Source organism: Falco rusticolus, chromosome 6, assembly GCF_015220075.1.
Source record: "Falco rusticolus isolate bFalRus1 chromosome 6, bFalRus1.pri, whole genome shotgun sequence".
Lineage (NCBI taxonomy): Eukaryota > Metazoa > Chordata > Aves > Falconiformes > Falconidae > Falco > Falco rusticolus.
The window spans coordinates 13,276,505-13,291,740 of NC_051192.1; the positions used below are offsets into that span (position 1 = coordinate 13,276,505).

The window sequence follows — 15,236 nt, forward strand, 5'->3', positions numbered from 1 at the left end:
GACTGATGGGTTACATACCAAGACTTTCTCAACCCACTCAGCAGCAGTATTAGCCAAGAGCCGCCAAGGCAGACTGGGTATACAACAGTGTCAGGTAATATTAGATGTTTATACTGATGTGTTAAAATAAAACCATCTTCAATGGCCAATGAGAATTTTCTGTGTATAATTGATATGGATGAGCCCTTTTTTTCAGTTACTGGGCATTAACCAGTGTATTTTATGCTTTACATGAATTCATCATCCTGACTCATCACACTTTGTGCCAACTAGTTTGTTCCATTACCCATCTGCCTTTACGACGTCAACGCAGGATGCCTAGCGCATGTACCACGTTGAGTCAAAAAGAAAGCTTAGACCCTGTTTTTCACACACAACGCATGCTGCCAGCCTCTCTTTGATCTGCTACCTTTCCCCAGGCTCAAAGTTTGATCACACACCATTCCCAGTCTTGCAGAGTTTACCTGAAAGGCGTTCAATAGTGCAAACATAACATGGAACGCCAGAGAGCGACTGTCGACAACCGTGGCTAATCCAAACCCCCAGGTGAGACCCAGAAGAGGTGTCAGAAGGGCAACATTTTTGCTAATTCGGATCATGTTGCTCAAATCTTGTGACTTGCAGCCTTCTCCAACAGAGGATCTCCCAGTCTTCACCACAACTACTATCACCACCACCACATTCACAACAATGATGCTCAGAGCGGGTACAACAAAGGCCAAGAGGGCTTTGGTCTCATACCAATTGAGCCAGCAGGCTCCACTCCTTAAATACCCGTTTTTTGGTTCAGTAATAGCAACAGTGAGGATAGATATGACCAAGGGACATCCATATCCAACAGAGAATGCTGTAGCTATGAATACAGATCTTGTTATCTTAAAAAAAATTAATAATAATCCATAAAGAATCAAAAGGCCCAAGGTAAACATCCAAAAAAACAAGGCAAGATAGAAAAAGTGAAGGAAAAACGTGGCTGCTACACACAACTGATAGTTTAGGGCTGTGTTGTGAACAACAGCCGCCAAGATGAACAAAACATCGGCGATGAGAAGCGATGTAGCGATGTTGACCAAACAAAAATGGCGCATGTAGGTTATTTCGGTTTTTGTAACGTGGCGCCAGACAACAGCCTCAATGATAAGGCAAAGAACCAGGCTGCAAATGGAAAGGCCTAACCCTACGCGTGTAACGTAATCCAGCACTGCATTTCGGAGCACGGCAGGGGACATCAAAATGGAGAAGGATTTGAATGTCCGACGGTGGTACTTGCAGACGCAAACAACACTGCTGATGTTGTCAGATGTCATTTTGCACGCCCTGTTATCCCATCTCCTTTCCGTGGAGTGCCACCCAACACACTGAGCCTTGACGTTCTCCAGTTTATTCACCTTTTCAAAGGTGAGCAAAATACGCCGGAGCTCTTCTGGCAGAGACACGGATAACACCATTCCATTTACAGAAACTGGGTCCAACCGGCTGGTTTCTATAATGGCTCCAAGTGTTGGAAATGCAATGCTGATGGCTTTGGAAGCCTTGGGTAACCTGGAAAGCTCTTCTTCTGGAATCACCACGTGCCCAGTGATATTGCCTGTGTTATTGAACTCCATAGAAAAATCAAAGCTCTTTCCAGAAGTGTTTTTATGTATGCTGTAGCCTTTTGTAGAGATGAAGCGCTCCTGTATACGTTCTGACCCATTCCTTAGGAGAAGTTTCCCAGCAAATAAATTCACCGAGTCCAGTAATACTGAACTAGCATTTCTGTCCTTTACAAAAGCCCAGTTGGAAATAATGGAGCTGTTAAGAATATGGTTTGCTATCCTGCTGTAAGCCTGAAACAAACAAGAAAAAAAAAAGTTACTTTTTATGTTCAAAGAAACCAACTGTTATTCCACCGGCAGAGTCTCCAGAAAGGCTCATTTAAATTCAAGAGTGATTTCTATAAAGGGAATATTCTTCTTTGACAATGAACAGGTTCCCATGGTCAAACCCCAACATCTCATTGGCATGGTCACTACCAGAATTGTCCTATCCTCTTCATATCATGGCCCAAAAGGGGATTGGAGAAGCAAATATAAAGCAAAAATCAGGACATCTAAGTTCTATTCAAGATGCTGACCTGCTATGCAGGTTTGCTTTACATCATCCTCCATATATTTCTTCCCCCACCTCTCTGATTTCATCAGGAAAAAAATGAGTTTCCATTGTGCAACACATGACAAACACAGCTGCAGGACAGCATCTCCAAGTCTGCCTTCCCTACAGCGTCATACTTTAAAAATGACTTCTTCCTTGGACTGCTTTCCCATGTCTAACCAGTTCCTGAAAATTTTTGCTTTTAAAGAAAGAATTCCAGAGAGTACTTTCATTGTACATGAATAGGTCAAAGAGTTTCTCTGACAACAAAATATGGCCCTCTCTGGAAACTCTCCCAGGTGATGTCCATGCGATTTGCAACTATGACTTCATTGGACAGTGGCTATAAGGACAAAACACTGTATGGATGCTCTGGCAAGCTCAAAAACACCTCCTGAAGCCCATATGAGTAAATACCTGCATTTTTCCTCTATTGACATTCTCTGATAACAGCAGGGAAATCTTCTTCAGCAATTCCACTATATCAGCAATGTTTCCTGGAATGGCTGGTGAAGACAGGATATCTGGGATGATGCATGAAAAATCAGCTTGGCAGTTACTATTCCCATGGTCGTCATCACCAAAATATTTTGCTCCACCTCCAGGCTTCCCATGTGCTGGCTTTCCTTCCCCTACAAAAGGAAGGTGTTCTCCAGCAACACTAACCTGTCCTCCAGAGCTTGGAAGGAGCTCACGTTCAGAAATTCTCTGGAGGGAGGAAAATAAATTTGGGAAAATGAACAAACAGAATGAAAATGAAGCTGCAGCTACAACCAGGCAAGAGATACAGTGCTGCAACTAGGTGACCTTCACAGGTCCCTTCTGACCGTGACCATTCTGTCATTCTGTGCTGGGGTATGCAATAAATGTGCTGGATGGCCTGAAACCCAGGACCACAGCCCACCTGAGAAGAATGCCTTGCTTCTACAACAGATACAAAGAAAGGGGCAAGAACTAAATGTAGTGCCTTATCCTTCAAGTGACCTGAATAAAGTTTTTTATTTTGTGGTTGAGGAGAATTTACCATGAATCATCTGATTATTACAGATATTGGTGTTGCTTTTTTCTCAGGTCCATCCCAGCGTATCATTGTCTTGGTTTAGATGCGCATGAGGAATGTTAACCAAAAGAACAAGGCAAGTTCACTTCTGAATTATGTTTCCACGCAATAATTTCTAAAATTTATTTCCTATCATTTGGTTTAAGATGAAGTCAAAGCCTGTTATCAAATTTATCTGTGTTTTAGGATCCCACCTCCTTCCCTTTGCTCAAGTCTGAAAGCGGATGGAGGAAGGGGCTGTCTCTGCAAGAAATTATGAGCACAGGCCAAAGCAGATGCCTCACCTGAAAAAGAGACTGAACATCCAGGCTGGCACAGGCATCTGCGAACATTTGCCACTTTCTGTTTTCACAAACAAAGCTTGTCTCCCCATGGAAGGAGGGAGAACAAGGCTGAATACAAATAGCTCCGTTATCTTTGCAGGGAATAAGATTTCTACAGCCATCTGTAAAACAAATCAAGCAGATATTGTTATAAGGTATAAGACAGCATACTATGGTTCACGAGGTATCAGGGGTATAAAGTATTGATAATTGGTAACATCTCACAAAGAATTAACAAAGACACATAGCTATTCACTGTACCTTGCTGATTACCAGTCTTTGATTCCTTATGGAGAACCTGAAAAATAAGAAGTGGAATGCAGATTAAATCTGAAATAAGATGACTCCGTGGCACAAACCAGAAAGGTGACTGCAAGGGCAGAATAGTCATTTTGAGGTCCAGAAGTCTTATCAAGGTCCAGAATGCAGAGCTCATGGCCCCTTGCTCATACAGACCAACTGAGAACTCCCCACTGGCAGTGTATCTCTATATATCGAGCCTTCGGTTCTACCCTTCTACTGCAGTGACATACTGAGTTAGCCGACAGGATCACACACGCCTCCAGCAGTTGTCCTTCAGTCAAAAAGCCTGTATTAGGTTTAAGCTCTCCAGTATTTCCCGTGTTGGTGAGAATCTGTGACTTGTTGGTGACAATGCGATCTATATGACTTTTGCCATAAGATAAAACTACAGTTGTACGAATATCAATAGCCACTTCATTCCTCTCCTGGTTGGGCAGTGACCCCAAGGTAGGCACACGGGACTCCTGCAGGCAGGACCACTTGCTGGGACGGTGTGTGGTGCAGCCAGGCACAATCCAGAACAGCTTCCGTCACCGCTTGGTCAAACGGTCCATCACCTCCAGCCAGACAAACCCTGCCAGCCTGGAAGGAAAGCTTGGCTACGCAATGCCTTGGGAGCTGCACTGTTACTGCTGGGTAAAGGAGGCTGAATAGCAGGTTTCTAACACTCCAGGAGTTGTGCTGGAGGTTGCTTGGCATGTTGAACATAATGAATACTTCAAAATATTTCCTCCTGCAGCGACAGGACAAGGGGAAAAGGTTTCATACTGGAAGAGGGTAGGCTTAGATCGGATGAGGAAGAAATTTTTATGATGAGGGTGGTGAGACACTGGCACAGGTTGCCTAGAGAAGCTGTGGATGCCCCATCCCTGGAAGTGTTCAAGGTCAGGTGGGATGGGGATTTGGGCAGCCTGGTCTAGTGAAACTTACCCCAAGAGCCGTGTGCGGCGTGGCTGGGAAGAAGTGCACAGTCCAAAGGAGCAGGCAGTGGACTACCCTCACATCCATCCCCTCGCATTTACTGCTTTCCTCCTGGAAGGAACAGATGTTAAAGGAGCTTAGACACCTCTGTTTTCACTTTGGAATAGTCTTGTTGCTAGCAAGAAAGCAGCTAAACCCATCCCCAAAGACTGTCCTTGCAAGGTAATTTTCAGATATTTATCATTTAAATTTTTTACTGAGAATGATTTGTGAACCTTTTCTTAAAAAAAAAGTTGGTCCAACACTGGAAGTTACTGCATTTATAATTTATTGTAAACTGCGAGGTAGAGAGCTTATTAAAGCAGTTCAGCCTGTGGGTCCTTTTTGAAGTGATTTAAGACAGGCTTCGTCTCTGCCACGCAAGGTAGCAAGCTTGGGCCCTCTGGGATCAGATATCAAAATCTGAGAAACAAGGACCAGACTGAAGTAACATGTTACTTGCTTTGCAGAAGGATTCAGGCCTCTGCTGCCCCCATGAAGTTTCCTATGGTTCTTTGTAAAAGCTTAATATCCTGGCTTGCAATTTGTTACAGGCATCTTTACTGGCAGAAAATAACCTGGGGATTAAGGAAAAATAGTATGTTACATTAAATCTGATTACTAGATGCTATGCATGTCTAAGGTAAAAGCAACAGCTGCTGTGGATTCAAAAGAATTGAGACACTAATCTTCCGTCATTGGATGCAGAGGTAGATTAAGGCATGGACTAATAAAAAAAAAAAAAAAGGCATAAAATTGGTGAGCTAAAGCACTAAAACACAAAACAAACACAAAGTGGCAAAGCGGAATGATGGCTGGATTTCAGGAGATGCACACTCGTCAGATCACCATGCCTTGATAGCAGCCACTCAGTTCTCCCCCGATAGTACTGAGCAGCACAGATGGTGCAGGACCCCTTCTGTTTCAGCACCGACAGAGTTTCCTGGATAGGAAAACACATCTCCGCTCCAAGTTCTCACCATCTGACAGCATCACAGGGCCAGGCGCACAGCTGGCTACCCCCTTCATCTGTGACAATTGTTCACCTTACTGTATTTTCAAATTCGCAGGTTTATTACTTATGAAAAGATCATAAAGGGAAGAGCCATGGGAATTTCTAAGCTAGCTCTAAAGGAGAACCTTATGGCAGCCTCTTGAATTCAACTGGTACGAGTACAAAGATTTTCTGGGTTTAAAAGCTAGAAACCATTAGCTCTTCTAAGGAAATAAAATGGACAAGGAGAAGTGAACCAAAAGATTCAGATCAACCTTGCCAAAAAATGGGAGGTGGCTGGGAAACACCTACAGGTTTGAGGCAAAGGGCTGTATCAAATTCTTTTCCGATTTCTGCGGTCATTATGTGTTTACTGTATGCTTGTAGCCCTAATTCCATTTCACAGCAGGGAATCCTTGAGCTCATCGTGTTTCATCGTTAACTCATATTTTTGTATTTAGTCACTGATGTAACTCCACCTAGGGCTGTTACCTTTAAGTGAGGTAGAAATCTGGAACAGGTCCAGGTATCTAAGGCTCACCAAGATATCGGCCCGCGTTACCAGTAAAACACTGCTCTCGCTCAGTTGCGTTGCTTGACTCACCCTGGAAAGCACCCAGTCTCACACTGCAAGAACATGCCAAGCACCAACAGATACTTAGAGCAAAACAAGGAACACAGCAGCAAGTCACTGTAGGGAAAGAACATGGATATACTGACCCAAGACCATGTGAAAGCACATACACCTATTCCTCGCCCAAAACATCCAGTTATAGTACTTGAGACAGAGAATAACATATATATCTTATCATAAACTACCTACTACCAGTAATGCCTCCCTTTTTAAGAAGCTGTAAACAGGTTACTCCTCCCTTCCAGAGCTTTCTGTTCCACCAGGACATAGGCACACAAGCAACTGAGTTGTCAAAACCCTTGAGAAACAAGGTACTTCCATACCCTCAGGTACCTCCCACCCAACTCAGGAGATTGTCACCAGCTGTGGAACCTCCTTCTCCACCTCATTTCATTTCATCACAGCACCCCAGGGGGGCAAAGCTCTGAAAGAGTGAGGAGTGAGTGGCTAGACAGTGGTTGCAAGAGGACAGCACCTCTTTAAACAGTTTAAAAAAAGGTCAAGCAAGTAATCCATATGTTCGTGAACATATCCTAGCCTTAAATTCAAAGCCCTTACTCCGTGACTTCTGTTGGTTTAAAATCAAAGTGTTTTGTAAAACTCTACAAAACCATCCCTCCTTTCCTCCACCCCAAGCTCCTTCGTACTTTTCATTTCTGGCAGGATGCTGCCAGGCAGTCTGGCCCCACGTGGCTGCCGCTACCAGAGGGCTCAGCCCAAGCAGCGACAACGGTAGGAACTACAACCCCAGACTGGTGGGACCGAGGTCTCTGGCCAAAAAGCTCTCCGTTACCTGGGGTCACAGCTTTCCCCTCCTCACTGCTCCTGAAACAAACTACCCTTAGGTTTATGGGGAATGGTATCCTGCGCAAAAACGACACACACATACTGCACAAAATAAAGTTTTACACGGTCTTGCCATAATTGGCTACACAAATATATTTTCCCAAACACTGCAAACTCGCACTGCGTGTATTTAACATTTTCTAAAAAATATTAAACCCATTGTTATGAACCTATTCTATTATTTTTAGGGCTTGAATGGCTACATGGCTAGTTTAAAACTCAATAAACCACCATAATGTGGCAAGTTAAAAGGGCTGCAGCAGGAGACTATTTAGAGTCTTCAACATGGTCATCCGAGGATAAAAATTAAAGCTCTTAATTATACAGAATGCTATCAGTTGTATTTTTCAAGGGAAATTTACATTTTCCAAATGTATTAAGTAAAGTTGAGAGGAAAGTGAATTTCACAGTAACTTTTTCTGTAAGAAAATTTCTGATTTTCTTAAAAAGTGGCAACACTTTGATTAGATACCAATTACAAAACTACAAGCAAAAAGATCAGAGATTTATTAAAACATCAACACTGCACAGACATAAGGAGAACATAAAACTGAGGAACGAAGTGCAAAGTAAACACAGCCTAAGCAATTAAGTGCATTTTAGATTATGAACAAACAAGCTTCACAGACCACCGATGATTTTCGAACAGTTCTGGAAAAGGTTTTGTGATAATACTCACCGTTTTTAGAAATCTGGGTTCTACTGTAAACAAAATTAACACAGCCAGAGATCCTCAAGATATCAGAGGCGACTGTCTAACCATTCATCTGCTGCCATCGTGCCCCAGTCTCACTCTTACGGTTTTACCCAGCGTTGCTTGGGTGCTCTGACTCATTTACAGTTTTCCCATGAGGAAATAACCTTGGGCATCAGTATGCTTCTTTTCTTGTCCAACTGGATTAGCACTGAGGAACCTGCAGACGAACAATAAAGGTATTGCACTGCAAAATGACAAAACAAGTTGCAAACACACCCCCAAAACTGCTAGATTGCCACCTCTGCCAGGAGTCCACACAGATGAATCATGCCTGCGTGGTTTGTACCCTTCCTCCTGGTGGAGGAGGCATCTTCTGTATTGTCTGTATTGATCTTCTCAAGACAAAAAAAAAAAAAGAAAGAAAAAGAAAAAAAAAATCTTGCCAGGTTAATGCATTACCCTTCGTAAATCAAAGATGACACTACTGACAGTCTCTCGCACAGGTAAAAAGCTCAATGAGCAATTAAGAATCCTTTCTTTATGGGCTGCACCCATTGTAAGGGGTGAGAGCTGTCTGCTGAACCTTGTGCTACATTCACTGCTCGCTCTCTTAATATTGGCTCACCTCCAGCAGCCAGATTTCCAGTAGCCAGTAATTTACAACAAGTAGTTTGTCATAACAATAGAGCAATTCCTAACACGCTACTCAACAGGGCTGCTTTGGAAGAGTTTTGGTCAGGAATTTTTTCCAGTCCTGCAATGTTTGTCATGGTCTTATAGGGTTTCCTGGGATAACATCATTTTGCCTGCTACCGCAACTTCAGTCAGGCCTCTGCCGCAAGGTAGGTCTCCAGTTTTAGCCTAAAGGCAGGTATTATTTAATGTTCTGTTTTGTTATAGCCAGACTTGCGTCTCACATTGGTATCAAGTAGGAATTAAGCCAAGCGCAATCAGACACAGCCAACGCAACCCATCTGGAAAGGTTAAATGACTTACACTTGATATAGCACTGGTTAAAGACAAATTTGAAGGTGGCACCTTAGCAACCTTCTAAGTAAGAAGAGGACCCAAGACCAGACCGCATCAAGGTACGGACACCTGTTTTAAAAGGCTTCTTCCCCTAGTCACACACACTCCCTGAACCTTTGCTACAACAGCAAGACTAACCACCCCATGACTCTCGATTCTCCAACACCTCCTCAATCTAGCAAGCCCTCCGAAGGATGCAACGGCTGGCATACTTCAACAGACACACACACATGCTTCGCTCGGAAGGAAGAGGTGTGGATCTGTGCTCCCAAGGGCTTAGCAAGATACTCAAACCATGACTTCCAACAAGCAAAGGGGGTACTCCAAACGCTGAACCCAGCAGCATCAGGTCTCACGCTTTACAAGCTGGTCGAGGCTGCATTCTTCAAGCTGGGAGGTATGTGCCTCAGCACCCAAAAGGGAGTGGTTTGTCTTTTTAGCTCTTGCAAAATCCAATTACCCAAGATCTACGACCAGCTGCTTTGACACTGCTCTGAGAAAGCAGCCAGCAATTGGGAACATCTCAGATAAGTTTAATAGCAGCTAAAAGTAAGGCAGCTGTGAAAATCTAGTTTTACCAATTTCTTCGGAATGAGTTAACACGCTTCTGCTAATTGTGACTTCAACGAATACAAGGTACTGATATTTTTTCTACACAACTCAAAGTCAAACCTTGCAATACATTACAGGTTTTCAACAGAAACTTCATTTCCCTGGAGCAACATTCATGAAAGATGTTACCTTAATGATGATCAACTATATATAAGTAGACCTGTAATTTGATGTTAATTTGTTTTTTAAACTGTACCCTGTATGCAAACAAAAGCTTTTTAAAGAATGTTATGAAGATACAATAAAAACCTTGCAGTTTAAAAATGTCCTTCTGTTGGCCTATTCCTCATTTGCCTTTTCCCTCATCCACACCCCTTTTAAAACCTGCCATGCTCTCAGTCTTCAGTTCTTCACTGTAGTCTTAAGAAATGATTCAAACATCCATTTATCCATGTTATTTGTTGACTGGTAATAGGGGTCTTAGGAAAAGGCTCTGAAGATGCCAGTAAGGTCAGTTCAATACGGACCGACAGAAAAAAAAAAGTGGGGGGAATAAGGAGATACTGGGAAGTTAAGATTCCCAGTTACACTTACAAAGAAAAACAGTAAGCTTTCCAACTGTTTCCATCCTAAGCCATCCTGACAGTCAGGAACCAGAGCATTCCAGTGAGCAAATTAAAATCTGAAAGTCTCCAAGACTGTCTATACAAATAATCATACACTTTGCTCCCACCCCCTGGACTGCTCTTGTAGAAAATTTAATGGCATACCAAACATTCCTGAACAGAACTGAGCAGACATTTCAACAGGTTTTTGAACTTATTTTATTTGCCGAGTTTGGATAGCATGCATCATTTTACAGCACCGGTAAACAATTCAGTGAAGCATACTGCTTTCAGCAACTTGTATTGCGGAATGTCTTCAAAACCATTACCCTCTCCCCCTCCACTCTGGTCCGTAACACTAGCTGAAGACAAGATACACGTATCTGGGCAGTTTCCTTATGGCTAAAAATACTCATAGCAGCGACTTTTAAAAGAAGGATTTATTAAATCAAGTCATTGCACTTGGGTCATTTATTGCTATAGTGAACAAAGGCCATTAAATAACAAATACCTTTCATTACTGGTTTTAACTGATTGTCTTGTTCTGTTCATCTGCTACAAGCTTACATGCAGACAACTTCTGTAGAGCAATTCATTTCAAGATTTGTTTCATGCTCTAATCACAGTGAGGAGCTTATATAACAAAACTGGCTGTTCCGTTAGGCTCAATTCTTGCTTTTCCTCAACTGACTCAGAGGTACAAATTCTAAGTAAGAGTTTAGTGTCTGACAAGGCATTACTGCTGCACATTACTCCTCAATATAAAGATCTGGCTCAAGACTTCATTTGTGATGCACCTAGGCAATTAAAAGTTAAAAGCACTAATATTTGATCCGCTGATTAGCAATGTGACTAGCAAATATTACCCAATACCTGCATAGTATATTAACCAAATTTTATGAACAATTTAAATCAACAACTGACAGACATCCTCCAATTGACTTTTTCCTGTTCGTATTTTATGACGCATCAACTGTGGAAAAAGTATGCTCTCTAAGAAGTAACACTTCCATGTCGCTTGCTCAAGTGACACACAAAATAATTACTGTATTTTTTACTATTCCCATGAATAGAAACTTCATTGCTTCTCTTACTGGTAAAGTTGTCAAACTATGTGGCACGTTTTTTTTTTTCATTTAAATTCTAATAGACCAATAGGAGATAAGGTGATTACTAACAGAAGTAATGCATTTGACTGGCTTTCTGAAGCTGTATGTTTTTTAATTCTTCAATCAAATGAACACAGCAATAAATATCACCTCTTATATTATTCTGGTGCACTGCGTTGAGCTCAGGGGTTAAAGACAAAAGCCATCCACAAGATTTCAACTGTTTTCCATAAAATGTGAAAGACACCATCTTGGACACCAGCATAATGCTGTCAAAGCAACTGTTCCAACCACTCATTAAAATACGAAGTTGTTATTAAATTTAGAGGTACACAATATACTGAGAAAATTTATGGCATAAATATATAAATATTGAGACCTTTTGGGAGTATCAAAGTTCAAAAGGGATTTATTTAGAGACAATAACAAAACCTGACTATTTTAAAAACAGGTCAAGACTATTTTAAAAACAGATCAAGATGCATACTTAACCACTAGAAAGACTGTCTTCAGTTTAGACACACAGAAGCACAGACACTGTGACTTAAGGTTTACTTTTTCATGCTGTATGCTGCAGTATTTTAGGCACAACAGGTTGAGTTAAGACTGGATTCTAGTCTTCTGTATTTCTTGCATTTTGTGGTTTTAAAAGTTATTTTTGTCATAATTTCATGATTCAGTCCTAAATCCCTTATTAATCCAATAGTGCAAGCAACAAAATGTTCTGCTAAACTCCTCAGATCATTCGTTCTAATTACAATGCATGGGAGTTCCACCTGCTTCATGGCATTAACAAATTCCTATCTCATTACTCAACTTATAAACAGCATATTATTAATATTCTCACTGTAGACAGGCATAACAGCATAACCCTGGGTAAAACTGCCAAAATTATACAAATATCATATATTCCCTTTTGCATGTAGGGGAAAAGCAGCAACTACAATTACGATACAGTTATTCCATCCCTCCCAATAGACTATTTTACAGATTACTTGTGAAGATAGATTACCCTATTTATAGTATAGATCTCTTCAAAAATTAAGCTACAGGTAGTCAATAAAAATCTGTTAAGAATTCCCTCTCCTTTCTATACAGATTCAGTAGTATTTTCAAGCAAACCAAAAAATAAGGTCTGCAATTCCAGCACAGTAAGAAATAAGGCCTCTTTTATATTGGCAAAAAAATTACATCATTATTCTTTTTTGTTTTCTTATCTCTCTGAATAAAAGACTATATTCTTTTTTTTTATTTTACTATATATTTTTTTAAGACTGTTGAACACCAGCATCCACTATTATGAAATAAAGAGTCAGTTCTCCTTGTGTTCATCTTTGAATTCCTGGTGAGTTAAAAACATTGAGTCCACAGCTGTCTCATGTAGACATCACTGCTTTCTTCAATTTTTCTATTTCAAGCTGGAAAATGGACATTTTGAAAAGAGAGTCAGTACTGGAGTGGCGATAAAGACTTCAGAGCTTTCACTAAAATTATAACTGTTGTATTTCAAAGACTTCAGTAAAAATCACAACACAGAAGCACTTGACAGTTTAGTATTTACAGCTGACTTTATACTAGTATGTCGCTAAACAAACAAGAATTTAAAATCATTACAAACTTGCCTATAGTTCTGCTACATTTTGTTGGATAAACTCTGAATAAAGCAAAGCTGGGTTGTGAAATCACTTGACATGCCCCCATGCAACACTGCATCACCACCTCAGACTAACTTCCTAAAGCAGCCTTCATGCAAAAAAACGCACCACGATTAATTTGTATTTCTTCAAATGGATTTAGAGGATACACGTAAAGTCACCTCTTCTTCATCCCCGGTGCATATTTAAGGCAACTTCATTGATTGCTTTTGAGTTGCATTAAAAAGCAAACTCACCAAGAGTTCAAAAGTAGCTTTGTAGTCAATAAAAGGTATTATTTCACAAATAAAATGCTCTTTTGTACCAGACAAATATTTTTCTACAATGAGCTCATCCTATTAACTACTTAATGTCATCATATTGTAATGCAGGTAGCCTTCTTCATTAATAAATTGAGAGCAGTGGCATTCATTCATAAGAAAAATTTTCAGATGCATTCTGTTCTTTTGGTAAATTATCCACTTAATATTTAAACAAATCCATCAAAAAATTTAGGGAAGTTGACTTTTGCCCAGTTTTTCTTTTGATTGCATAAAGTCGATTTTTCCTTCAGCTTTACAAAAGCAAAGTATTCTTCTTCTCTCTTGGAACACGTCCAGTTGGACATGTTTCTAGCAAAGAGCAGAATCTAGTAACGCTGAACTGAACTCGCAACCCCAACACATCCTACTGTGAATCTTTCATATACATCCAACCGCTTTGTGAGGCATTCGTTCAACGCCATGCTAGCACAGCAACACAAAAAGTTTGAGCAGGTTCATTAACACTTTACTGTGGCGCCAGATTTCAGAACACTGCCTATGTATACTTGTAAACTCCCCCCGTCACCTTCAAATTGCTAACGTTACCTCCAGATTACTTCGCAACAGCTTCTCTTCTTCCAAATCCTTCTTTAGTTTTTCCAGTTCTCTCCTAATAGTGGTTAAGATACCAGAAATACAGGTCAGATGGGGGAAAAAAGAATTCATATTACCGAGAACAGGAAGCACAGGCCTTGTTTAAATTTTACAAGAGCAATCCACATAACTGTCTGATGTTACATCTTATAAATAAAACTTACATGTAAGTACAGGCCCACTAGTAAACTGGCACTCAAGCCTGTTGGACCACAAGATTCCGCCAACCCTCAACACTTCTTACCTAACACTAGGCACCAATCCCTAACTTATAATCACAATTTTAAGTAGGCTACTTAAAAATCTGTACCGTTCTTTTATTTTAACTTGAATTCAACTCTCCAAGTAATCTGGCAATTTCTACATAGAGAACAGTCATTCTTTAGAATACAAAGTTCCTAAAAATGTGTTTTATTTCATAAGTATGTTCAGGCAAGAAAGTACTAAGAATTACCAAGTCACTGAAAAGCTAGTTCATTGATCTCCAGAACTCATAATTTACTAGTTTACTCTGGAGACCAACTGATCCTGATGCTTTATAACCTCTCCAGAGGTCAATAAAAGCCAGTTCAGTTAACACTAGTCATTATTTAAATAGTACCAAAATGAATGTCTGTGCTGTAGAACTAAAACAGAAAAAGTAAATTTTCTGCAGATTGGTCTTTATTATTTTTACTCAAACACAAATTTTATTTTTTTTCTACATCATTCTCCAAACACAACCCTACCCACATGCACAGAGATGATGGGGCCACCACGATCACCAACTTCAAAAGCTCTGTAATATCTTTCCCTACCAACAGTCCTGTCAATACTGCAACTACTTGTGCGCAGTGTTACACAAGGCCAGTACATGTACTTCTATACCCTCAACATTACCTATTTTTCCTTACAGTGAGAGTACTAACTGTTTAAGAAACGTTTTCAAAAAGCTGTAATGAATGCAGGAGCACAGAATATGAAGGAAAAAACCTGTACAAATTCCCAAAATAGTCTGACATCAAATTCATAGGTATTTAGGACATCTAGTTAGATCAAGTTCTAAACAAAGAAGTTCTCAATTAATATTAATATAGACTAGCTTTTTATTTTTAAGAAATTTGGCATTCAAGACATTTGGAAGATGTTTATATATTCCTTTGTAAATTGAGAAGGAAAATATTTACCCATGTTCTTTCTTCAGTGTGTCTACTAAACCCATCAATTCATTCATCTGAGTCCTGAGCTCTTCCACAGAAATTTTTTCATCATCTGTTTCTCCTTTAAGTTGGATGTCCCCAGGAAAAGAATTGAGTATAACAGAACTTGGTCTCTGAGATGAAGATGGAATTGGTGGACTGAATGCAGATGGCTGAAAAAAAAAAACCCGAGCAGAAAGCTAAGAAAGATCTTTATGAATGGCTCACTTACAGCATAGACGTTGTACTGGTATGGCAGCTG

General features: G+C 40.4%; 2 protein-coding genes across 3 annotated transcripts in view; both read right to left on the reverse strand.

Annotated features, from left to right (window-relative positions):
* LOC119150506 (adhesion G protein-coupled receptor F4-like) overlaps nt 1-4,912 on the reverse strand; it is a 5,503-nt gene extending 591 nt beyond the window's left edge. The window contains exons 1-5 of the mRNA XM_037393097.1: nt 4,750-4,912; nt 3,778-3,814; nt 3,478-3,638; nt 2,551-2,841; nt 465-1,829 (exon numbers count right to left, since the gene is read on the reverse strand). Coding sequence (XP_037248994.1) covers nt 465-1,829; nt 2,551-2,841; nt 3,478-3,638; nt 3,778-3,814; nt 4,750-4,827 — 1,932 coding nt within the window. The 5' untranslated portion in view covers nt 4,828-4,912. The remainder of the gene's footprint in view (nt 1-464; nt 1,830-2,550; nt 2,842-3,477; nt 3,639-3,777; nt 3,815-4,749) is intronic.
* A 5,425-nt stretch (nt 4,913-10,337) lies between these two features.
* Nucleotides 10,338-15,236, reverse strand: part of LOC119150078 (CD2 associated protein) — an 89,587-nt gene continuing 84,688 nt past the window's right edge. Inside the window, exons 16-18 of one of the 2 annotated variants that reach the window (XM_037392256.1) lie at nt 14,963-15,147; nt 13,749-13,812; nt 10,338-12,663 (exon numbers count right to left, since the gene is read on the reverse strand). In XM_037392256.1, coding sequence (XP_037248153.1) covers nt 12,622-12,663; nt 13,749-13,812; nt 14,963-15,147 — 291 coding nt within the window. In that variant the 3' untranslated portion in view covers nt 10,338-12,621. Of the gene's footprint in view, nt 12,664-13,748; nt 13,813-14,962; nt 15,150-15,236 lie in introns of those variants that run through there. The other variant, XR_005104931.1, reaches the window with a different exon arrangement.